Consider the following 26,781-nt stretch of genomic DNA (forward strand, 5'->3'; position numbering starts at 1 on the left):
ATCAATGAAGTAGTTGAAGCATGGTAACATTGTCGATATCTTCCAGATGGGATGTCTAGTACAGCTGTTTTTTTAATTTTGATGGTCGGTGAAAACGGAAGTTGCCTTCTCAACTAGGGTTCAAACAAAAAGTGACGAGTACACTTGAAGCATAAATACTCGCATTAAAGGAGTCGTTGAATAATGCGATTTATCTTGGATCCTTGTTGACAGAGTTTGTGTTTAATGATTTTGTTCGAAATTGATTTCCGATAATAGCTTTTACAAATAACAAACCTACAGAACAAAATATCAGATCGACAAAACAAGTCAAAGAAAAGAGACTTAGAATCGATATTGGAGAAATTCAACGTATGATAACGGAAAGTGAAATTAAAAACGTGAAATGGGTTCCTACAAATGAACAAATTGTTGCCGGTTTAACGAAACGCGATGTACTCAAGATGAAACTACTCGATCGGTAACTAAACGTTGTTTTGATTCATGAACTGATATTAAATGTTAGCTGAATTATGGACCGTTTAATGAACTTCATAGACTTTTGATGAACTATTTTGATTAATGGACTTTTGATTTTCTTTTGTACAGACTTGGATGTGTCGTTTGCATCACAGTTTTTGGGCTTGTCATTTTTTTCTTTCTTTCACAGCTGGTCTGCCAATCCTCGTTCTTCTATCATTTTTGTTTTTGTGTTTTTTTATTATCATATATCTTTAGTTCATATTCTTCCTTATCAGAAACTCGTAGGAATTTGTTAACATTCATATTTGTTTATATTCTATAGTGAGAACCGCTGCAGGCTGAAATGTATATATATTGTTAATCAAGAGGCTACTGGGTTTTGCAAGATGTTGTGACCGATTTTTCCTAATTTATTTTTATTTTTTTTCATTTTATTTTAAAGTTAATGAAACACCGATCCAACCTCGTTTTCAGGATCTTTCGCCTTTTAGATTAATTTGTTGGTGTTAATGGCTCTAGACGCAAGAGAACAAGGACGAGGATGACCTCGGTCCATTCCAGGATAGGTGTCTGGAAATTAAAATTAAATTCATAGTGAAAACAAAGTTCAGCCGCGGCGTGGTGCGTTTTACTACGACAGCGATTCCTTTCCTCCCCCAAGCTTCTTTTTCGCTTCATTAAAAGCAAAAAAGTAATCCCTGGGAACGAGACTAGCCGATGAGAAAAAAATCATTTGTGAATAAATAATTTGGATGATGAAGACAAGAGTTTGAATAAACAAGAATGTTGTGTTTACCCGTATCGAATTTCACAATGGCCATGACATTATTTTGAAAAGTCCAATATTGGTGCGCAATTGCTGATGCACAAGCAAAACAAGCCTAAGGTTTGTTTCGTTTTCTGTATTGATGCTAAACCGCACCGGTTTTTTCAAGGTACTCCTAGCTGCCATCCTATTTTTCACATTTATTGTTTATGTGATTCAGACGTTAAATCCAAATCTGCGGAGACATCAAGAGGTTACAAAATTAAGAATAGATATTCATTACAATTCAAAAAATCTAGTAATTCGGAAGAAAAAGACGAAGAAAATAAAAGAGAGATCTACTTTCTCTGTGAGAAAATCGCCAAAAGCTATCACTGACAGCTTACTAGAGAAAAAACAAAGTATTGTTAAAGATTTTACGGCTAGGTATGTAGTGATTATTTAGTCCTAATTACGTGATTATCTAAACAAACAGCTCTAGCGACGATCTGGATGGCAACTTCACTAACCACATAACATCATGGTTTTGACTATAAGCCATCCCAAAAAACAACTTTGCAAAAATGCCAGTGAACAAGGCGTGCGTTTGCACAGGACCAACCAAAAAAGTAACTGTCAAAAACGTCTTTTTTGCGTCTTAATTCTGTGATGTGTTTTTTCCAATGTGAGATTCACTGAAATTATCCATTTTATTAAGTCCATTTTATGATTAAAGTGGTTGCAATACTTGATGAATTGTCTGAGATGGAGCTAGTAGCTGCTTAAAACATCGGCATGTACCTTTTTCTGATGGTCAAAAAACAGCTGTGACATTAGGAAAACTTGGTGATGCCAATTACCAAACGGGACCTGTGGGGAGGAGAGCACACGTTGTAGTAAAACATTTTTCTTAAAAATATTCTCCAGCCTATTTAGTTTCATAATAATATAGGTATGTTTGAAAAAAATAAGTTTTAGTGCCGGTAAAAATAATAAAATGATACAACATGGACGTAAGGCCCCGGTATCATGTCATAGTCAGTCATTGTTTTCAGTAAAAAGAGAAAGTTACCGAGAAAGGGTAAATCATGAAATTAAGACGTTCATTGGTTGGTATACGCTAGCTAGATTATTCAAAGATTATCAGTTCCTTCTCAGAAAAGGACTGGACACATTTTCAGGCCTCACAATGAAGAAAAAAATCATATGCGATAAAATAAGGAATAGGTAAAATTCGAGTGGTGGAGTTCGTGCTTAGTTGAGTAATTGCCAAGGGAAGAATTTGAGAGTTTCCAAATTATCTTGGTAACAAAGTTGCAAGACGTATTTGCTCTCTTTTGTGGAGCCTATTGGTTTTGTCCTTTTAACACCTGATTCATGAAATTGCGTTTTGGATACTACAACACCAAATCATACTCACTTTTAATGAAAAACTTCTATTAAAACTGAAGGATATGAGATTTCAGCAAAACTAGCAGAATATAATTCCTTATCTGTTTTCAAAATCTTCTTGCGAGGCAGCACAAAAGTATCAGCTCACGAGGGTCCCGATAAGCCGCATACGCCATAAAATATGCGGGTGTTTTCGGGCAAGTTTGATGTTTTGAAAAAAAATCAAGTATTCACCTGAAAAAAACGGCATAGACCAGAACAATGCCTGAAAAAATAAAGAATCACCACAAAAACATTCCAAAGATTCACTACAAATGATTTAAAACTATAAAAATGAAAATAAACTTACTATGTTGTAGCGAAGTTCTTAAAGAACTGTTTTAGATGGTTTTTGATAAGGTTTACTTGATAAATAACTTATATGTAAACTTTATTATATCTTTTCCCTTCAAGCGCCTTCTTCCAACTGCCGTCTACATGGTATGTTACAAGTAATTGCTTTTTGGGAATGCTCCCGGCGAGTTCGAGAAAGTGCGGGCGATTTCGAAGGACAACTGCCAATTTAATTCAAAAAGTCACCCATATATATGCGGACATTTGTGGCTTATCAGCACCCTCTTATCAGCTCAAGGTCCTTTGGAAACATTGTGATTGGTTTCAACACAAGATGTTATGGAGGAGAATCTAGGGCCACAGTGTTGACAAAACCCAGATTAAAGACTTTCTGCTAAATAATTTTTTTGCATGAGATCACGTCAGAAAGGATCCAGGAACAATCATGATTGCTGCTAAATATTTGGCTGTTTCTAGCTTATCAATACCCTTGTTTTAATGATGAAAAAAGTATTTTTAAGATATGACCTTATGGATTATTAGTCCGATTAGAAACTTTTAAAATGTAAGCCAAACTTATCCAGATGTATTACTATTAACTCACTTCAATTTAGTACAAACGTAAAAAAACCTGACATTCGCTAAGAACACTGCTCTACAGTAAGACGTTGCTAAATTTCCATTTCACAACTAAAGTACTTGAAGCAGAAATAAAGTATAAGATTAAAGACATATTTAAAGTCCGTTGTTGATATTTATAAACTGTATGTTCATATCACTAAAAAACCCACTGTGATATAGGTGTGTTATAGTAAATCTATATTTTTATTTTTAGTACTACATTCGAGATGCCTTTTGACTTGGATACAGTTAACACTTCATTTATCAAATGTTTTGAAGAAAGTTTGGATTTAGAAGCTTATAACAAAGGTTACAACGAACTGTATAACTTCTTTAGCATGTTGGGGACAGTGTTCAACTTCATCGCTGCTGATGTTCGAGAGAAGATAGATATATTAGTAAGTTTTCTGTTTTCGTTTTTGTTTGTATGTTTTTCAGGGACTTATACGACACCTGTAGCTGGAAACGATGAATAAATATATGGTGCTACTAAATCAACAACAAAAAAATATGAAAAAATGATAAATATTTGTTCTTCAGTAGTTATACCTTACTTTCAATATCCATGCCTCCTTATGAAAATAATATCAATCCGTTCTTTTCACGATTTTGCGTTATGTGTTTGTTATGTTGTTGTTATTATCTTTTGGGTTGTTTATGATTATGTTCAAAAAATAAAATTACGATCATGTAACATTTTTCTGCATTGGGTGATTCGTCTCGTGTATGTTTGTCCACATGGATACATCCTATTTGCAATAATAAACAAGTCCAAGCTCTAACACAAGTTCTCAAAATAATGTTACCTATTTTTAGGAAAATTATCGGACTGGAGATAGTCCAAATAAAGAACATTACGTAAAAACCGAAGACATGATGCTATACGAAATCGATGTTAACAAAGAAACTGGTGCTGCGTTGCATGGCTCGCGAACTTTGTTGAGATTGCATCGTGCTTTGAAGTTCACTATGCTTTTTCTGGAGAGATTGGTTGAAATGGAAGATAAGGGAAAAGTTTCTGACATGGCTTATGAAGTATATTCAGAGAGTTTGTCCAATTACCACTCTTGGTTGGTGCGTAATGGGGCGAAACTTGCGATGTACGCTCTACCGTGTAAACGCGACTTCATGAAGAAGATCGTACCGCCAGGGGAGGAGGAGAGTGTTGTGGCGGATAAAATTAGACATGGTGTGAAATCGCTTCATAATGTATACGAAAGTATGGAAGCGTTATATACCAAGCATGATTTGCACAGTTTGCCATAGTCTTCTTAAATTAAATTTTGCGTTTTTGAAGTTTACGGAGAAATTTTCCAAAAACTTATTTGACCCGTGGTTGAAATTTTTATTTTGTATCTTTGCAGCACGACTCTGTTTCGTTTTATATTCACTTTATTTAATTAATCCCTGTTAAAAATAGAACAGTGAAAATTCGTGATTATCAGATATAAAGCGTTGAATAATTTTTGGCTTAGCATTCATGTCTCTAACCATGTTTGAAATTTCACTTAAATGTGTTGAATGTTTAGTTTTTATAAAATAATAGTTAGGTTTTTTTAATTATTATAATGTTAGTTTTATTGTAAAATTCATGTCTTCGTATGCTATACAGAGCTTTTCAACACGTGATTGAGCTGACATTCATAAAGTCGCCTATACTTCACGATGTTTGTAGCAACCTTGATGAATATAACTCATTACTTTTCCATTTCTCTTCTGTTGACTAAGTTTGTTTTAAGACGTTCAGTTGCTTTAAATGCTCGATTTTACACCCTTATTAAATAGCGCCCTGGCGTAGTTATTTTCCCCAAAGTCAGAACCAACGGGACGCCATTGCTGTGTGTTTTTTCAACGATTGTGGCTTTTAAGGTTGGCGTGAAAAGATTTGTTAAAAAAGAAAAATATGAAAGGAAAAAATATAACCAGCGTCCCTCTCGACTAAATGCCACCCCCTTCCTTCTCTTAAAATTTTAAATAAGCGCCCCGGGCTTTCAAACGAGCATTTAGGGCGGTCAAACGTTTTTTATAATGCTCAAAACACCCCTGAACTATGCAATTATGCTGAAAATAGGGAAGTTTTGGCCAAATAATAATGAGATTTTCTGATATCATGTTTTGCATTAGAAAACCTTTACAATATTATAGGTGACGATAAATTATCTATTGTAAGAATTTTGAGACTAGTAAATATATTACCTTTAATTTACAACATTTTGAATCCTGTATCTATTTAAACTACCCTCCATTTAATGTTTCTCTTTAATTTAATGACTCAGCGCAAACATCGAGACGGCAAATTTCACTTTTGAAATCCTTTACATATCATAAAATTTGGAACCACTCCTAAAATATTTTTTATATTACGTTTTGTGACAAAAAAAAAATTATTTTGCAACAGGACTGTTCTTCTAAAATATGATTTTGAAACGCTTCTTTTTTTTAATGTTTTCTCCTGAAATGTTACCCGAACACCTAAATTCACCTAAATCTGAAATTATGAAGTTTTAAATCGGTGGCCACCTTGTTACATATGGTAAAAGTTTTCTCGTTCTCATTTTTGAAAGGCGAAAACCAACCTCGATTTTATATGGTTTTCGTGATTTTCACTTTAGACCGCCCTGTACGTAGGTAGGATTTCCGAGTTGCCTGTTTTTGTGATGAAGAGGATGTTGAAGCTATTTTCATATTTTTTATGACTGCATGCACGAAATAGGTTTTAAAACGAGGCTCTTGCCTCAAATTCATTATTTTTGTAAACATTTAATACTTTTTTAATTAGTTTTAATATAAAAAGTTAACACGAAATTTGAAAAAACTTTTGTTTCTCGTAAACATGTTGTTTTTTTAAAAAAAAAACACTGTTTCAAAAGTTTGAATCAAGGAGATAAAAAACTTTGCCTCTATGATCCAAAACCTTATTTTGTGTGTAAATAAGACAACATAAGTTTAAAGTTTTTTTGAAGATTTCAGAAATACCTTTGCAACTAGGGAAGAAAAGTGATTAGTTAGACGGGGGTTACGTTAAAATTATAACATTAATATTTATCCGTATGATAAATAATGCAAAATAAATATGACATTTAAAATTAAGTGATTTACTCATAAGTATTCTACGTAAACTTAATATTTTTTTCTATTTATGCTATGCCTTTAAAACTTGCAAATAAATTTCAAATACCCCCTGAAATATTCTTGTAATAGTGTGAACATAGAGTCAAGATATTCCAATAGAATACAGCAACAACAAAAAGTAACTGCAAAAAATATGTGTGGAGGGAATATATTTTCTATTTTTTTGTAGTACACCTGTTGTAAGTTTTGTCAGGATGATCGCGTTGTTTCAAAGTGAGATCTGCAGAACATATACTTTTATATTCTTAAAAGGAAAACTTGAAGTTAAAGAATCGTTTTTCTTTTTTCGACATCTTAACGTTAACGAACCAGATTGCGTTTTTGGGGCTAAATGTTTTAATTAAATGTACCACACTTATAATTTTGTCAAAGAAATGAAATGTGTTGTAAATCCTTTATGAATTTGTAGTTTGCCATCGGAACAAGATATAGTAAAAAAAATCTGTTTTGTATTGTTAGCGTGAATGACTATCCAGAGAGGACATGATAGAAATGATTTTTGAATTTTTTATTCAACATCAATTTCTTTTCTTTTTTTGTCTTTCTTTTTTCTGTATCGAGAAAGTACTTTCCAAGTGTTGCCGTTGACTTCAGATTGGAATGAGATTAGAATATAACAAGCACTGCTTCAATGTTGATAAATTTACTTTAGGAAAAATAGTTTTAAAAGTACTTTTAATGGTTACGTGGTATTTGTAAACTTTTTTATCCCTTATAGCTTCTATCATGCGACATAAAGATATTCTGTTAGAGAGCCTAAACCAACCACGCGAAGAAATAGCGAAGTCCAAAAAAGTCAGCTTTGCCCGCAATCATGATGTGGCATATATATACCCATGGTCACCCACAAAGTTTTTATTATTTGGCAAATTATCAGAAGAACAGTTAAGAAGGAAAAAATCGGAAAACAATGAAAATATTATACCCATATTAAAAAAATCGAACTACGTGGAACACGATACCTTACATGAGATGCGTCAAACATTGAACGAACTTAAATCCATCAATGAGAAGCGAGTCAAGAGACCACGTGATCAAACAAATTCGATAAGCGACTCGTTTAGCTTGTCGAATATCTTTACAGAATATGATGCTCCAAATCATTTAGAAGAAATAAATGTAGACGAACTACACACTGTACCACCTACCCTACCAAGCATGGCGATTTTTTCACCAAATGAAAAAAAAGATTTTTTAACCAACGCACCGTGTGAGAGTTTAACTCCGCCATCTTGTTTAGTTCCTATAGCCCAAAACCACAATTATAAAAAACCGCTAAGCTCAAGCTTTTCATTATTAGGACATGGGCTAGATAGCATAACAGATGAGAAAAATGCTTCCCTTCCGCAGTTAGCTACGACAAAACTTAGTGAAGCCTTGTTTGGTTGCATTCGGCAAGGAGAAGATGAGCATGTAATCTGTTATAACGCTAGACCAAGAAAGTATTTACGTATGCCGTCCATTGAAAGTAACGATTCATTTTCTGTCACATCAATTCACAAATCTTCTCCGCATCGTTCCCAAATTTCACAACGATATGCCATAACGGAATCAGATTTAGAAAACATTCAACATCTCAACGAAGAAGAGTTCATATGTCCGGAAATAACTTCAAAACAACGACGGCCGTTGCCGTTGTTGAACGATGCAAAAAATAGAACATCTAAAAAGAAAAAGAAAAACGGACAAAACCAAACAAAAAAGAAAGAAGAAAAAATAGATACAACGACAAAACCTAAATCGAAACCCAAAGTAAACCAGGTTGGTGATACTACTAAGAAAAGCAATTGCAAGCAAGAAGCTCGTAAGTCTGGACCTTCGATATTACAGTTGCATTTATCACCGAAAGACTTACGGACCGGGTGTTGTAAATAAACACAGAATATTTTCTTTGTTTGTGCGGCATTGTTGTCAATTTATTTCTACAGCAATCTGCTTGTACATAGTTACAAGAACCATTTAAATTTTATATTTTTGGGCCTACTGCTTCAGCTGTTCTACTTATTGTTTTCGGATTTGTTAACAGAAAACTTAGAAAATACTTTACCTTTAGAATTTATTTTCTTTTCCTTTTTGTAAAATATTACTAACAAAAATTTTTGAATTTTTTAACATTAAAAATTTAGTATTATTGTATTCGATATATAACCATGCAAAAAATACGAAGTCGAATTTTTGTCGCTAAAGCTGTTGATTGGTAACATGCTGATCGCAAGGAGGGGCAAAGTGGGGTAGGTATGAACAAAAAATAAGTCGTGGAGGGTGCCTATAGCTTCCCAGGGAAGACAGATGTTCAGATATGTTTTTTACATTATTTTTGCCAACTATTACACTTTTTTTTGGGAAAATGTTGCTTGTCTGACGACGGATATTAGGACATAGACTAGTTATTAGCCCGTGAAAATATCCACGGGTCGACTGGTCGTACATACTACAGGAATAAGATTTTTACCCATCGCACATACTTCGGGTATCTCTAGCACGAAATAGGCTTGTATACATATAATAAGACGACAGGTATTAATAAAGGAAGAGAATAAAAATAAAGTTTTCAGATCACAACTGAAGATGCTCTGACAAAGATCAGGTAGAAAATTTATAAAATTTAATTTGTTATTTATTGCCTTAAACCCAAGAAATATTTGCTAATTAACTATAAAAGGCAAACCTATAAAGAATTCATTAAAGTTTTTATATCACAAATTCCTTAACAATGTGTTAAGTGCTTTCTCCACACGTTTTTAGTAGTAACTAGTTCATAAGAATAGTTAGGCTAAAATGTGAAATTGACAACACTTCAAAAATATGCTGAGCCCTATTCGATCCGGGTGGTGGGGGGGGGGGGGGTTGCGTTAATAACTGGGTTTTTTTTAATAACTCCTTAAAGCTATGTTGTATGGCTATGATACTTACTTAGTTTCAATATTTATTTATTAGACACCTACATGCTAAATTTTTACGTCTCATACCTTTTAGAAACTTTGATATTGGCTATTACTCAAAACTACCCCTATAAAACCCTTATATGGGGAAATATAATTTGCTAGGGTTATCCTTAGAACTTAAAACTTACAACTCAACTTTGTTTCATTAAAAAGAATCGTTTCCCATGTTTTAGACACGTGATTAACTTGATTTCCCGACTTTTTCGGATTTTACCCGAAAATTGAAAAAAACGGATTTTCGGGCATTTTTTGGCAACTTTTCATGCGATCTATGTAAAAACCGGAATATATGTTAAATAACTTTTATGTAGCTTTCAGAAACTTCAAACAGCATGTAAAAATTCGCTTTAGAACTAAAGTAATTGAATTTTAAGCAGATATGGTTGCATTTTAAACAAATCTCAACCTTTTGATAAGGTCACAAAAAATATGCTGACGCAAGCAAAAATGTATTGCCGCCGTTTTGTTCCTTTAGTGACTGCGAAGTTTGATTCAATTTGAACAAGCCTATAAAAAGTTATTGAGGGAAGGGGAGGGGTGGATTCGATAATATGTTCTAAAAACGCCGGACCCCGTTTCTCTCTTTACATCGATACAATACCGTATACAAATGAAAGTTGGTGCGTATTTTACACCAGCTCTGTATTAAAAAAAGAGAAACTCTAAATAACTTCTAGAAACAAATTTTTTTTAAACTATAAATTTATTGAGATTTTTAATAATAAAATAAAATTGGCTAAAACCTCATCCCCAGGGATGTATGAATCTTTTCATTTCAAGGATGTTCAGAAGATACAAAATGTTGAAGTTGTAATACACAACGTGAGATCTCATAGGTGAAATTAAGAAGGAGATGTACTATGATTGGTAAGAGCTACTTCTACGAAGGAGTAAAAAGTGAGAAAATAAACAATTTATTTTTTAATGTATCATTATTACCCGTTTTAGTCAGGGGGGGAGGGGGAGATTTTAAAATTTTATCTGCCCGGATTAGAAACGAACAACTTCTCTGCCTGAGTCGACAATGATATTTGAAAGGGGACAACATCTTACTTTTCAATTTTTGGTGACAAACTGAGAATAACTTTTAGCAAGAAATGGTCACACACAACGAAGGAGGGGGAAATGACAATTGTCTTTGCTGGGAGAGAGTATTGAATGCAATTATAGTTAGAAATTCTCCCACAATAGGTAACCAATAACGTCGTAAATAATGTCTTGTTTTTTGATACTTCATCAAAACAACAATAAACCATTACACACCTTTATAATACTCACGACATCTGCGAAGACAAATCGGTTCCTCCATCGCAGAGCTTTGTCTGACAGAATTTTCCTTGGATATATAAATACAACCCAGCGCGAAGTTAAAGGAGCGCACGCTAAATAATTATACACGTAAGATCATAAGGAATACTAACGTGTGAAAAATAACTAATAAATGTTGATGGAACTCGAGCCTATAAAAAATTCATATTAGTTCCGTTTTGAAGGATTACATAACGAGAAAGAATGAGTAATTAGAACAGTTCATTAAAAAGAGGTTAAGAAGAAGAAGATAAAAATGTGAAAAGAAGATGAAAATGTGAAAGCAGTGTTTTATAACATGAGCAACCACAGATCTAAATCAATTGTAAGTTACAAATAATCTAGTCATGTAGAGAGAGAGAGAGGGATTAGTTAGCTATGCCGTTAGCATTCACCTCACACGATGGGTTTCCAAGAACACTATCCGAAAATTGGTCATTTTTTTTATTTTACTTTATCATATTTATTTTTGTTTTTCTTCATCATTAAACAAACTTTTAGGTAGAAGAGTTTGTCTAGCGACGCTTTTATAATAGGGGTCTGTTTGTGTTTTCTTTAAAACTCGGACTTCTCCAAGCTTATGCAAAACAATACCCCGGGAACGAGCTTGATCCTAGACTTTAGTATCTTGTAACTTGCGCATCAACCTGAGTAACACTGGATCTTTCGTGCCGTGATTGTTTCACTATTTTTAAAATAAACAAAAATTTTTTTGTTTTTTTACCATTTTTATTATTTCATCAAATCTTTTAAGATAATTACATGTTTACGAACGGGAAATCTAATTTTAAAGAAAATAAAAACATAAATATGAAACCGCAAGATTGGTAATGGTATCATTTTTTATTAAAAAAAAGGTATGACCAATAATTCACAAAAAATGATTGATGTAAAAAATAAAATTGATCAAATCAAACTGACAGGAAAATTATCGGCTTGAACAGCTGCTTCAAATTTTTCGCCTCAATTTTTCCTCTTACGTGCGTTTCATATCTGAAACTATTTTGTATGAAAACATGCAAAATCAAGAAGATGCTATGGGCTGATCTAGGTTCAGCTGTTTTCCATCTAGATATTTCTTATAATGGTATAAAACTTAAAAGCCTTCTTGAATATGGTAAGCCTAGTTTCTAATAATCCATTTTTCAATAATCTATTTTTTTTTCTTTCTTTATATTTGTATGAAACAGAATGTTTTAGTTTTTTTTAACATAAAAAATTAATGCATGGAGAAATTAGGTGTTTTCAAAAATATTAAAACTTCTTTTTCCTGCTAATTCGCATGATTTTTTATTTTTTCCCACTACCTTTATCACCAACCTCGTTTCAAGCGCAAGTTGTCTCTTTTTTATGTCTAATCAGCGAGACAAACATGTTCGGGAACGAGGTTTTGTCTTCATAACTTGGTTTAAAAGTTTTACCCTATCTGTTTTGGAACTAGTAAATAGAAAGATGACTTTTAGCCACTGCTTGTTTTGTAATCCTTTAAAATAGTAGTCTTCTTCTCAATTATATCTCTCCCAGATTTTACTGATCTCCTTTAAAAGTACTAATTACGTATTCGACAGAATTTTAGATTAAAAAAACAGCGCCAAGGAGGCGTTAGTAAAATATTGTGCGAAAAAAATTGTCTAGATGATGACGTCATGCGTAAATTCTGTACACACTTTTTATGTATGTACACAACTCCCGAATTTCCCATTTTATTCTTGTTTATGGCCTTTTTTAAAAAATTATCTGGCATCGTGTATGTTATTTTACAGATATTAGCTTTCGCGTATGGTTATTAAAAACCTGTTTTTATACTCCACTATTTCGAATACATTTATCTCCCTCAACTTTGTGGGGAAAAATTTTGTGAGAAATAATTTTTTTATTCCTCGTTTTCGTTACCTCCTCAAGAGTTCGTCATTAAGGGTCGATTATTGTTTCAGGCCTTATTATTATTATTAATTAGGAAAGCCAAAAAAATATGATAACAACACAAAATTTTGGAAAGCACGTCATGTAGTCCTCTAACAAAATCGTATGAAACTATTCTTGAACCAAACTAATTTTTCATCCCAGATTTCTGTCAGTCTTAATTCTTCGTCCCCAAATTTTCTCGCCTAGTCAAAATTTTGTCATATGGAACCGACAGATTTCGGGACGATGAGTTGGAAAATTTTAGCAAGCAGCAAAAAAATGATTCACGAACTACGATATTTTCGTGTATCAATTCTTGCGTTGACTCTTTTTGCCCATGCTACGATTTTTTGCGAATTTTTAAGTAAAATCGTCTTTTTTTCTTGCATCTAGCCAAAAGAACTATCTCACGCTGAAATTTTAACACTGGAACAAGTTGAAGGTATGAAGAACTTTTTTTCATCTTACTGATACACAACCTAATTCCGTGCTAATTCGTATATATCCAAATATGATATTGTAGCATTAGACAGATATCATTGCTCTTACTCAGATTCTCTTTCGTGCTTACACCTCGTTTAAAAAAATGAGGGCTTTCTGGCTACAAATACACATCATCAAGTTATATTTCAGTACAATACTTTTTGAATTCTAAATTTGCAGGCGGTTGTGTGGACTCGCTACTTCACTATTCCAAGTGTTTTATTTTTTATACTGTTCCTTAATTACTGTATTTTGATAAATCCATTATTTTTCCATCTCACTGTAGATTACAAAAAAGCCTTCGCTCTTTATGACAAGAATTCAAATGGTACTATTACCGCGAAACAGTTGTTGTCAGTTATGAGAAGTTTAGGAGAAAATCCAACTGAAGAAGATATGCACTCTATTATGATTGAGGTATACTGGTTTTTGCATTTATAAGATGACATATTTAATGTTGAGTCAAAGAAAGCGAAGATGAAGATTGCACTCTGGTTCCTCGAGTGTCAACTGACGCATACAACAAATCTGTATTATTGTTCTCTGACTATTAAAAATTTGCCTTTTTTGAAAAAAAAGTCACTTTTCCAAACACTATATTATATCTTTTGATGTTGTCCAGCATTTTTGTAGCTTTTTTACAAACAAACCTGTACATAGCAGACAACTACGGTTCCGAAATGTGTGCACTATGTACAGGTTTGACTCTATTTCGTTTAATGACAATCATTCCTAATTTGGGCTTGAACATAATTCAAAATTTAAAGTGAGTCTCAGGTGGTTAACTTAATCTTCTTTTTAACCAATTGGAAGCTCGTGTTTTTATAAATCTGTTTAAAGCTAAGGCGGTCTGGTAACAAAGCTGTAATATACGCAGTTGACAAAAGTATTAAGTGCTAGGGTATTTGTTTCGTGATGAAGTTAATGTTCAAATTGCTGTAATTCTACTTAGATGGACAAAGATAAAAATGGAAAAATCGATTTTCATGAATTTTTGGAGAAAATGGTTGAACGAAATGAAAAAATTAACGAAAGTGAAGAACTGCGAAACGTATGATGTATTTTTTACTTGTTTTTTTTTTTTTTTTTTCTCTTTGGAAAAAAGAAATAATTCATGCTAATTTGGAGAAATGTTCGTGTTAATCTCAATTTGTAATATTTAGGCTTTTCGTGTATTCGATAAATATGGAGACGGGAAAATAAACATCGAAGAATTTCGTACCGTGATGGTGAATTTAGGAAATATACTGAGTGACGAAGAAGTCGAAGACTTATTGAGTGCTGCTGATCGAGACAGCCATGGTTGTGTCAAATATGAAGGTACTACCCCTTGCTAGATTCCTCATTATCATGTATTTTTAGAATGGTGTCGTATTCGAGCAACCGTTTTCTCAGGGTATTTTTTTTTACTCTTAGCAAATGACTTCGATTATATTCGACCTGTTAACCGGTGCAGCTGTTCTTTTACTTAAATTTGGCTTGATAGAATATATTATGTTATAGAATTCGTTATCATGTTGACCGAAGGCTACAATTAACAACTTCTTCGATACATTTGGCGCCAAAGAATCCAGCATATGTGTCGTAGATTGGTCAGTAAAAAAGCGAAATCACAAGAACGAACCAACAAGCACCATAATGAAAGTGAAATCGGAACCTTATTTTCCGATAACGGGAGCGTAAAACCGAAAATAACACATATCAACAATCTCGTCGTCAGAGCTTCTTTTTTACTTTCTAATATTTGAGCTGGGGCGACTCTTTTGCGTTAGTCAGATTTCAGAAAACCAAAAAAAAAACCTGGGAACAAGATTGACATATCATTTGTATATAGGATTTTAGCAACATTTAGTACCATAATATGATGATAATGTGGATGGACATTTATGTATTTATTTTACTTTTTTCTCAATTTGAAGTTAAAAAATACTTTTAAAACGAAAGTGCCATTGTACCTGTTTGTGGGATCAAATTTTACGCAAATTTAAGTCCCTATTATGTTGAGGATATTCATTTATGAGGATGTTTTTTATTAAGTGCTTCAAAAGTAAATTAATCACATCGCTTTTTTCAAATTTTAACCTGATCAAGAATAATTGGATGAAAGTATTTTTTTCAGTAAAAGACCAGACCATTCCTTTTTTCAAACTTTTAACCTCTTTTCGTACTGATGCTGTAAAATGAAAATCACTTAGCATAAGTGAAACTTGGGACTCCATTCTCCAGTCAATACTTGATAAACTTTACTTAGCTACATAAAAGAAATATAAAATACTAGTCGTTAGCCCGTGGAAAAATCCACGGGGGGTTCGCCCGTCGCAGCTAAGCTACAATTTCGCGTGACAGACAGACGGACGGACGGACAGACGTATACGGGCATTTTAATATAGATTCAATTCAATATAGTACAGATTATAGCAAAAAACTGGATTTTTTTTTAATATTTCCGTCATCAAAGATTTTTTATTGTAACACGAAACAGAAACCATTATGATCGTATATAATTTTAGCTAATAAAGAAATATTTAATATAATATGATATTAATTACTAAGTATATGTTTATTCAGTATTTATTTTAAAGCTTGAGATGGACACCATTTATAAAGATGAAAATTTTTTTTAATTACTAAGGTAACACTAAACACTATTTCTTTCGTTATGTGATGCGCTCCTTCGTCGGGTTACTTCTCGAGCAAAAGAACTGTTTGTTATTAGAAGCTAATAGATTGGTACTAATTGAAAATTTTTGAGACAATAGACAAGATATACTTTCATTTATACAGTGTGATCATTTTTTTATTTTCTTATAAAGTTAATATGAGCCGATCAGCAATTTTTGCGTTAGAAGCTAATTCATGTCGCTTTACGTAACTTCTGCGGGGAAGTGCAAGCCTATAGCGTAATAGATTTGTTCATGTTAGCATTATAAAAATTTTTTTGTAATCTTAAATTTTGGACAGAAGGCTGGTGATAGAGGTGAATCTAAAAGTCTAAAAAGACCTCTTTGATGAGATTTTCAAACTCGCAGAATTTCTACAGTTTAGTTTATGAGCAAAAGAATGTGTAAAAATGTGAGTTTGGAGATTTCTGTTTGTGTATTTATTTGCTTTGTTGTTTGTTTGTTTTTGTATTAGTTTGTTGTATATTTTTGTTATACATACTTAGCGTCCTAATATTACATAGTGTTGAAGCCATGCTTGCCTTTTTCTTTTCTTACCAAGTCTGAATAGACAGATTTTTCAGAAGTTTCTCGTATAAAAATACTTCAAGCATTGAAAAAAACAGTTTATGTTAACTTTAGTCTAGTTCGTGCCATGCTCCAGTAGATGCATAATCAAAAACAACATTCCACTTAGGAATCTGGGTTTACCGGCCCCGCCCTTATACATCGCTAGATAGCGTTATAAAAACGTGCAGTCAAAAAACCTTGTTATGAATTGCTTGTTTTTCTGTGGCGAAACTCAGCTATAAACGCAATGAAGAATTCTAACTCTGGTGACAATTAGGCCCTACCTCGACACGTCAATGTGAAACCACTAAGGTCGTGAGGTAGCGATGTCTTTTGTTGTGAAATAGACAAGTGTAATGGTCACTAGTTTAATCATGTTTTGATATACTAGGAATTGGAGTATTGTTTTAAGCTAAAAAGACTGTGATTCCAAGCATTTGTGATGCTTGTGCACGTACGGACGAGTCTCCTGATGAAAACAAAACGTTTAATATTTCTTTGATTAGTTTGATGAAAACATCACAACAACTATTAACAGGGAATAAAATAATCTATAATCGATTAGCTTTTAAATTTAATTTTGAACATACGAATTAAAATTTACAATGGATTTGATATCATATCAAAGTATCCCGTCTTCTCACCGGAGTGAATTCAAAGCGTATTGTTATTAACTTCTTTCAGGTAATTTCAGTCAATTAACATTTGATTTTCATGATATTCTTTTATTGCGGTCTTAAGTCGAGCACGTAGCCTCTACGAATACCCCTGTGGCTGATTTATGTTAGATAGATACATAAACATACAACATGGAAAGTCAAAGAAAGGGGGTTGAAATGCCGCCCTTCTTTCTCCCACACCCTCTCTCTAAGTCATGTTATCGTCACAGAACTTGTTACGTCATTAGGATGCAATAGGGACTAAAAATTAAGATGACATCATCCAGCTTGCGATGACGCCATCATATATTTCAGAACATAAAAACTAAAATCGTCGAAAATGTTCTTTAGAATAAAAAAAGGTTATACAGTTAAACTAAGATAAAGCCTTTAACTTGTTCAGCGTCACATCAGAGACAAGTCTATGTTGAGATTTATTGAAGAAGAAAAAAATATATCTACATGATTGCCACGAAGGGAAACATTTGGAATCTTGATTTCTAACGATTGCCAGGAAATGGCTTCCCCTGCTTTTTCAATCTGTTTTTCATCAGTTCTCAAAAAAACTCACGAACAAAAAAGGGTGAATTTAACCCCTCCCAAATTTTTTGTAGTGTAGCCGCTTTAGGTGGATTTCCACTTAAAAGCAAAACTGATCGGAACGGAACAAGAAAAATACTTAAATTTGATTGACTCTCTGTTAATTATTCTTTTTTACCCTTTTTTAAAAATGATTTCAACTTTCAGGATCAAAACGGAAAATTTTATTAAACAAATAGATTCTAGATTGTAATCCGTTCCAATCTGTTCCAACTCGTTCTTCAGACGAAATCCACCTTTTTGCAGTTATTACTATGAATAAAACTAAAGTACTAAAAAAAAAATTTGGAGAAGTAAACATAAAAATTCAGTTTTAATATGTTTGTTTTGTCTATCTATAAGTCGATGCTATATTGTTTATTAGCTGTCTCTTCCAACTAATTGGCGATTAAAAGTATGATTTGATAAGAAAAAATGATAAAACATCAACCACACACAAATGACACTTGAATGATGATGACAGTTATTCACCAAGTGTCGTTTTTAGAAAAAGGATTATCTGCTCGGATTTGTTCGCTATTTAGCATAAAATCTATTTGAACCAAATTCATTAATATTCCCTTTCGTATGGAGATCTATCTTTGTTAAACAGAGGATGCATTGTACAGAGGCATAGCAGAAGGGAGAAAGGGGGGGGGGGGGGTGTCACGAGAGTTAATATTTAGTATTGTATGAGGCCCCATGCAGCTGACGCTCCAGAACATTGTCAGATTTTAACCCCTTGGATTGATTAAAAATACATCCTCTGCAAAACTCTCTCCCATATTGTGTGACAATATCCATTACAACTCTCATAATAAAAAACCTATTTTTAGTACTAACTTTTGCTGCCATGGTTAAGTTCTTATTTTGTATTGCAGGACGCACAGATACCAAATACAACAAGATGTTATTCTGCGAAAATTTCTTCCAGCGGATTTTTTGGAAAACGCAATGTCATATCAACCAACGGAAACAGACACAACTATTGTCGGCTATCCGAGATCTGGTACCACGTGGGTGGCTTACATACTTTATCTGCTTAAGAATGAAGGGGAAGCAATCACTTTCACTGAAAGGTATGCCTTCATATATTTTATTACATAAAATCTGACCACGGAGGTATCTTGATGATCTGCCGCCGCTGCTCGATATGTGAAATCCCAGATAAGTGAAGCATTGCTAAGTGAAACCCTTTTTTCGGTCCCTTGAAAGTTTCACTTATTGAGCAGCAACTGTATGCGCAATTTTACAACAACATTGCCATATGAATAAAGGCAAAATCTTTGCATTGTGGACTATTTAAGTGATTTACCTGCAAATTGAAATGTATCTATTATCGTTTTCTTTACTAAGAAAGTTCTCATAGCAACTTTTAGTCAAGTAAAGTTCAAATGTGAAGTAAAAATTAAAATGAAGAAAATAATTATTAGATTTTCTCGTACTGCATCGAGTAATACCTAAAATCAACAAATCAGATTTAAATATGGATTTTAATAGTGAAATGATTTAAGCAAATCTCAATGAGAGATTAAGAGAATTGTTGTCACAGATACATTTTGTTGTTGTAGGTTATGGGAAGATATCCCAGAAATTGGAATAGGACGCCATGTGGAACACAAATTCGGAAAATATTTTGTGCAGCTAGCAGAAATGGCGTCTCATCCTCGTATCCTGCGTTCACATTTGCCATACGAGAAAACACCAATCCATCCAAGATCGAAATGCATCTATATTTCCCGAAATCCTTTTGACACAGCAGTTTCGTTATTTGAAGAAATACGAACAACAAATGAATTCTCTGGTGCATTTAACGACTTCTTCACGTATTTTCTGCATGGTCAAACAGACTATAATGATTATTTTCAGCATCATAAAGGCTGGCTTCAAAGGAAAACAAACCAGTATGATTTATGGATAACTTACGAAGACCTGGTCACATATCCTCGAACAGTTATAAAGCAAATTGGTGATTACCTAGGAGGAGTTTATCAACGCAGTGCGAACGATGAATTTACTATGAGCAAAATCATCAAAGAAAGTTCATTTTCTTGTATGAAAGCGAAAGAAAATATTATGGTGCAGTCCAATCCGAATCGGATTAACGGGTATTCATTCTTTCGTAGAGGATGTATCGGCGATTATAGAGTGTATTTTTCGAAAGAACAAATCACAAGATTAAAGGAGAAGTTTAACAGAGAATTTAATGACACTTCCTTAGTGAAAGCATGGAGAGGTTATAAATTACCAATTAGCAATGACGACCGCAGATGACTCGTAGATCAAAATATCGATAGTATTCAGATCAACATATCGATAGTATTAGACCAAGCTAATAGTGATAAAGACAATATTATATCACTATGTTCACATGGAAAGAACTGGAAATAAAAAATTTGATGCTTGATGCTTTTTTGTTGCTCTAGAGTTATGCTGACAACGGAAAAAACGTAAAAGAACAATAAGGAGCATTTGCTTTTACAATAGTTATATGGTATATGTGACGGTAACGAGACAATGCATGCACTTTGCTTGAAAAAAGTTTGGAAGATTTTTAGACTGGTATACTAATTTTACGAACTCGTTGCCCCAAAATGTCTTTTTTTACAACCACAATTCCAAAATTTATTCTAGAATAAAGAGACTTATTTTACGCAAACCACTTGTCACATGTCAGGAAGCAAAAAAAGGGACTTAGGAACGAGATTGCCAAGCTCTGTTTTTTTATGGTCGTCTCAACCTTTACGGAAAATAAATGTTTTATAAAAAAAAGTAGGAATTTAGACAAAAAATAAAATATATTGTTAACGCAGTTTTCTTTACTATCATGTAAAACTGAAATACCTTCGCCGTCTTTGTATCACAATAATTAGAAGCAGTGTGATAAAAAAAAACCTATATCACTTTCTGTAATAAAATTTATATAAATCATGTCCATTATACATCTATTTCTTGCAATGACGGTCTCTTTTATATATTTGAAAGCTGAATATACACATAGCAATATTGAGACGATTCAAAGCTTTAGCATATCTCTATGCGAGTAAACATAAATAAATTAATTATTTATATTATTCTATCTGTTTTAAAAAAATATCAAATATATTAAACCCAAAATTTCTTTCAAAATTTACACGATCAAAAAATGTGAAATCACATAAAGGTCTCAAACTTTAGTATTATTATATTCGTTATGTAACTCGTACAAGCATGAAAATAAATGCTTAGCTTTGGATTTTGCTTTGCAATAGGTCCAAAAATTAAACTTTCCCCAAAAAGATGAGTCAAGAAGTTACCTTTTTTCTCTTATTTTAAGAGAGAATACAGCTATAAAAAAATTTGGTTCCTTAATTATACATAATCTATTTCTGAAAATTCAAAAAATAGGTAAAAAATTATTCAAATCACAAAATTTATAAATATAAAAAAATATATTAAAAAAAAATAAAAAAAGTGCATTTATTACTCCGAACAAATCGGTGGAAATTCTGGTGCAATGTTTACATGGAAATTTCTGAGTGGTAAATCTTTGTTAATTTTATGCGAGTGAAAATGACTCGATAAAGGTTTCATAGCAGCATAATGCTGAAACACCATTGCTGATTTAGGATGCTCGTTAAAAGATTGTTTATATGTTGAAGTAAAGTCGCTTAAGCATTCTTGTTCTTCTTCTCGCCGCCATTTTTCTTTCATTTTCTCATGTAGACCAAACAACGTCGGCCGACCTGTAATACAAACATACAAATCTTTTTATTTCCAAAAGTAGGTCAGGAAGCTATTTTATTGTGATCAAAATGATTCCAGACAAATTATTTAGGAAAATGTTAAATCTCGCAGAATTAATTTTCGCGGATGGGCATTTTCAATCTATTTCACGAAAGAAATTTTGCGAATCAGGAACTTCCGCTAAATTTTAAGGGTATTTATTTTCGCGAATTAGGGCGAAATTCGCGAAAATCTATTCACGCAAATATTTCTTTTCTTAAGATACATTATCCTTATAAATGTCAAAATAATCAGTCTGGATCCAAGACACACGTCTGTAATGAGTAGAAATGTGTTTGTACTTATAGCAACAAGAATGCAACAAAAACCTTGTAAGGGTTGATCTGTTTTCTCTGGCACCCACGACATTGCTTTACCGTCCCACTTTCTCAATTTTGGTAAAGTAGATTCACGTAATTCTCTTTGGTTCATATGTTGATCATACCATGATATTAGATTGTTTGAATAATAATTATTTGCATTGTGATGTGAAAAGATAAACTTTTTGGCTAAACCCTAAAACAAAAGCGATCTAGTGTGGTTTAATATAGAACAATTCATATAAAAAAGCATGATTCCTCGCACGGAAACAGTAACCACAAAACAGCAAATAGAAAACTGCAGCATGCGCAAGTTTTAAATATAGAAAAAATAAAACGCATAGATATTGTTTTTTGACGCACTCAACAAACAGAAGTCTCTTTACCTCATTTCGCATTGACGCTTCTCTTCTTGTTTTCATATCTGGTATATAATTTCCATACTTTGAAAAATCAATTCTGTGTGTGCTATTCCCAAATGGATGATTGCCTCTTTGAAACTAGACAGAATTAGGTTAAAGAAATAAAAATTAACGATGGAGTGGTCAACAAGGTCAAGGACATGTTCAAAAAACATAGGATGTGAACATTTAAAAAAATGCCAAATTCGATCTTTCAGCTATAACTTAAAAATTATTTACTTGATTTCCTAAAACTTTGTATAAAAAATGATAATCATGTAACAAATCTGATGTACTATTTTTTTCTTCCAAAATCTAAGCTACGCAAGAAATTGACAAAAAAGTAATTTTGTTTCTTAGATATCTCTTTTGTTTTTTTTGAGATGATTTGTAGCACTATAACATCCAAAACTGCTCACTTTGATCCTATTCGAAGCTAAAAATAGCATCAGACAAGAAAAGTAATACTATTCCTGCAAAGATATGTGATAACAAAGTAACAAGGGCAATATTATGAGTGTGTTACTTTTTGGACTCAAATTATGTAGTTATAATCTAATAATTACTCGTAATTTATGGGAAAACTACATTGTAATAATTATTTTATGTGAATTTTATTCAAATTAGGGATAAAAACGTAACATGCAGGGTAAATTTTTTTTGGATTTTTAATAAACTAATTTTTGTCATTGAAGGTAAAAACATATTTTAATTCTATCACTTGAGCTGTCAATTTTTTTTTTTAAATCAGAGGAAAACTAGAAGATTGTATTGGGATAAACGAGTAACACTACTAATGCATAAGAAATATATATTAATAATTTCATAAGCATATCTCATATAAGGATACACATAGAACATTTTTTATAGATATATAAGTAGACTTTTATCACACAAGTTTGCAAATGATAAAGGCCATAAACACCCAGGATTGTCTTTTAGGTTCAGCAACTTAGTAAGAAAGATTTTTCCTAAGTTTTTTTCTGTATCAATATACAGATAAATAAGTAGCGTGAATGCAATCAAGGTTACATTTTTATCAAGTACACATAATGTTACAGGTTTATCACAAATATTTATTCTTAGAAACCTTATTTAAAGCTTACCCAGGTAATTTCTTAAAAGGATGATTTTCTAGAACCATTTCTTCATTAAATTATTGATCAATAAAGTAACATATATTTAACGTAGGGTATAGAACAATTGCTTTATTTTAGTTACATATTTATCACTTTTTGGTGTTTAAAACTGAATAATTTTTATTCCATGTTGTAGCACTCAACATGGGCAAGTGAATGTTACCATAGCCCCGGGTTAACCCAAGCCATGTGAGGGAAATTGGGAAGATGGCACACTGTGTGGGCCATTGGATGTTGCCGGGAGTTGTCTAGTAGAGCGCGGGCCCTAATTGGGTCTGCGTCGCTCAAAATGAGCATTAAATACTCTAGGACTCTCCATCTAAGCCATGGCCCCTCCTGGAAATAATAGACAGGGTATATCCCTCGATATTTGTGAGGCTAGCCATGTAAAATATGCACATCTATCTATCATCAGCATAATGTTGAAACTTTTGTTATTTATTGATTTACGTTTAAGATGAAAAAATAAACAATCGCAATCTTAAGATAAAAACCTAATATTTTATGTTTTCTGTTACAGATTTAACATTTTGCTTGCTTCATAAAAAATAACTGAGAAATTGTGATCGTATTTATCAAAACTATGCCTGTACCAAGTTTTAAGTCATAAAATAAATTTTCAATTATTTATAAAGCTTTTTATCATTTTTAAAAAAATACACTTGTTACTTTTTTACTACTTCTCTTGTTTGAGTTTGTACAGCTACATCTCATAGTGTACACAAACTACAAGGATGGAAACTTCACTGTTACAAAATTTTGTTATTCTATTTTTCAAATATGTATACAAAATTTTTATAGGAAATACCAAATCAGCTACAGAGATAAAAATATAACACTGTATACCAATGTTCAAAATTAGCCAAAATCCTGCCTATGTTTTTTGAACATGTCCTCAACACAAAATCAAGTGGTATATACATAAAATAGACAGGCATGACACATGAAACTGACTTTTCATTTGGTTGCACCATTTTTTACGTTTTTAAAGAATTACATTATGATATACTTCGTAGTATCTCATCTCACAAGCATAAAGCAGTCACCAACAATTAATTTCATCCCAAATCCTGAGGTAAATTTTGTTTGTCTTAGCAGTTTTTTGCCTGGGCACTTTTTTCCATTGGTTAAATTTGATTCTGAAACAATAACAGGCTTTTAAAACAATTAAACAAAACACTGAAAATCAGCAAATAATATTTTATTTCATTAAACATTTCAACACATCATAGCCCAGATGCTTTGTTCTTATGTTTAGGGTTCACAAGTTTAAACGTCCCCCAACTTTCTTGCTCAGTCAAGTAAAAAAAAACACACACATGGATATATTGTGGAATTAGATCAAAATGTCCACTCAAAAGTTGACCTCAATTTTTATGATATTCCTGACATTTTCCTGACAATTTTCATTTAAAAAATCTAACATTTTCAAATTTTTCTCCCAACTTTTCGTCGTAATAGCTGATGAACTGGCTGAATGTTCAAGGAAGAAGAAAAAACGCAATAGACAATCCTGACAGAGTGGACACCCTGTAGTTAAGACATGCGATTAACTGCATGGCATTATTTTTGGTCCTGATAAAGCCTTCGTTTGACTGGCATTAAAATGCTAGAACATGACTCAGTAAAAGTATTTGTCAATCACCCAACGAGGGTACCAACTCGCCTATATATTACAACTCCAATTATTGCTAAACTTGCTCAACTTATTCCAATTTTGTCCAACTTATTCCTGATAACCGAAACAGTGCTTTTATATTTGCTGACTCAGTCACAAAAAAGATACAAAACTTCATACTAATAAATTGTCATTTGGCTTGCTTGACAAATTGATAGAAGAAGTAGAAAATGAATGAGATTAATTGATGCCGTTTTAAAGTTTTATGCAGTTTTAAAGCAAGTAGTTAGCACCCTCATAGCTGCCGCAGAAATTCCAATTTGTGTGGGCAATTTTTGATGAGGATCTCTTTGCTAAATTTCCAGGTCTGTGTGTATGGCTTCCCCAACAATCACTTATCTTATTTATATTATCAAGGTAATCACCATGTTGAAGCTTAGCCAGCTCTATTTATACACACCGTGGACAAAAAACCTAAATCTGCCTAACTGACTATTTTATGTTCTAGTCATTTATCGCTACTTTCAAACCCCTTGCCCCAAATTTCGAAATTATATTAATTTTAAGACTGTCGTCGGATGCTTGAAATTTTGAAAGAAATTAATACTTGATCTTCCAGTTTATTTAGCAAAGATAAAGCTTACTCGGCGTCTTTCTTCATTCCAGTTACCAATCAAGACTTTGTTGTTAAATCGTTGCTCAATTCTCCATCCAGGAACTTGTAGGTTGTCACCTTCCATTTTTCCCCTTGTGCAACACCAGGGGTGACACGTGAATGAATGAGAGTTTGTTTTCCTTTGTAAACAACTGAACTGATACACTTTTAAACATGCCGTTCGTAGTCATAGCTACTGTTGAAGCAGGATGTTTTTACGGCATCGATTTTTTTATCCACCCAGCGGGAGCGCTCACCCAAAATTTTACTTGTGCAACTTCCTTGTATGATCGCGGGGGGAATGAAATTGAGATTCTGTCAGTAAAATTGAAGTAGGATCTAATATTAAATATTCCAACCCTCTGTGCTATATGAATACAGGCCCGAAAGAGCAAATGACAACAGTATAATTCTGACAAAGAATAAGGCAGATAATTTAGGTCTAAAATTTAATATAGGAAATAAAACTATTGAAAGTGAAAATAATGTGAAATTACTAGGTGTGACTATAGACAATAAATTAAATTTTGACAAACACGTTAGTGATTTGTGTCGCAAAGCATCAGCCCAACTAAATGCCTTATTTCGATTTAGAAGTTTCTTATCCTTTCAAGCAAAATATATTTTAGTTCAAAGTTTTATCTACGCAAATTTCAATTATTGTTCCCTTATATGGCATTTTTCTTCTTCTAAATCTTTATCTAAAGTCGAAATGATACAAAAACGAGCATTAAGATTTCTGTATAATGATACGGTAAGTACATACGAAAATTTACTTAAAAATTCCAGCAAGAGTCACATGAATGTAAATCGCTTACGGTCATTGTGTATAGAAATCTCTAAAACTATAAATAACAGCAGCCCTCTTTTTATGAAAGATATATTTTGTTTAAATGATAACGGTAGGACAGTCAGAGAACAAAATACAAATAATTTGGTAGTCTCAAGGAAAAGGACCGCGACTTTTGGAACTAATAGCTTATCAGCCCTGGGACCAAAGATTTGGAATAACCTACCATCACATTTGAAACGATGTGACAACCTTAAAGTTTTTAAAAGCATGATTAAAATGTGGGACGGATCTAAATG

At 32.8% G+C, this 26,781-nt stretch overlaps 4 protein-coding genes across 4 annotated transcripts; 3 read left to right on the forward strand and 1 right to left on the reverse strand.

Moving 5' to 3' along the window:
• Positions 1–1,275: 1,275 nt before the first annotated feature.
• Positions 1,276–5,261, forward strand: LOC130640930 (ceramide-1-phosphate transfer protein-like). The gene is made up of 3 exons (XM_057447546.1): positions 1,276–1,654; positions 3,768–3,951; positions 4,370–5,261. The coding sequence occupies exons 1-3, from the start codon at positions 1,371–1,373 to the stop codon at positions 4,817–4,819; spliced, it is 918 nt and encodes a 305-aa protein (XP_057303529.1). The 5' UTR covers positions 1,276–1,370; the 3' UTR covers positions 4,820–5,261.
• A 1,214-nt stretch (positions 5,262–6,475) lies between these two features.
• Positions 6,476–15,442, forward strand: LOC130640929 (alpha-actinin A-like). Its single transcript, XM_057447545.1, has 7 exons — positions 6,476–6,898; positions 7,404–8,446; positions 13,237–13,285; positions 13,613–13,743; positions 14,279–14,377; positions 14,490–14,646; positions 14,830–15,442. The coding sequence occupies exons 1-7, from the start codon at positions 6,880–6,882 to the stop codon at positions 14,862–14,864; spliced, it is 1,533 nt and encodes a 510-aa protein (XP_057303528.1). The 5' UTR covers positions 6,476–6,879; the 3' UTR covers positions 14,865–15,442.
• Positions 15,443–15,580: 138 nt separating this feature from the next.
• On the forward strand, positions 15,581–20,725 carry LOC130640932 (sulfotransferase 1C4-like). The gene is made up of 3 exons (XM_057447547.1): positions 15,581–16,398; positions 18,676–18,873; positions 19,366–20,725. Coding segments are annotated over exons 1-3 (903 nt in total). The 5' UTR covers positions 15,581–16,396; the 3' UTR covers positions 20,069–20,725.
• Positions 20,726–20,859: 134 nt separating this feature from the next.
• On the reverse strand, positions 20,860–26,067 carry LOC130640933 (cilia- and flagella-associated protein 107-like). The gene is made up of 4 exons (XM_057447548.1): positions 25,682–26,067; positions 22,266–22,379; positions 21,889–22,075; positions 20,860–21,519 (listed from the first exon to the last, which is right to left on the reverse strand). Exons 1-4 carry the CDS (start codon positions 25,775–25,777, stop codon positions 21,257–21,259), a joined length of 660 nt encoding a protein of 219 aa, XP_057303531.1. The 5' UTR covers positions 25,778–26,067; the 3' UTR covers positions 20,860–21,256.
• Between the last annotated feature and the right edge of the window lie 714 nt (positions 26,068–26,781).

This window comes from Hydractinia symbiolongicarpus, chromosome 4, assembly GCF_029227915.1.
Source record: "Hydractinia symbiolongicarpus strain clone_291-10 chromosome 4, HSymV2.1, whole genome shotgun sequence".
Taxonomy (NCBI): Eukaryota; Metazoa; Cnidaria; class Hydrozoa; order Anthoathecata; family Hydractiniidae; genus Hydractinia; species Hydractinia symbiolongicarpus.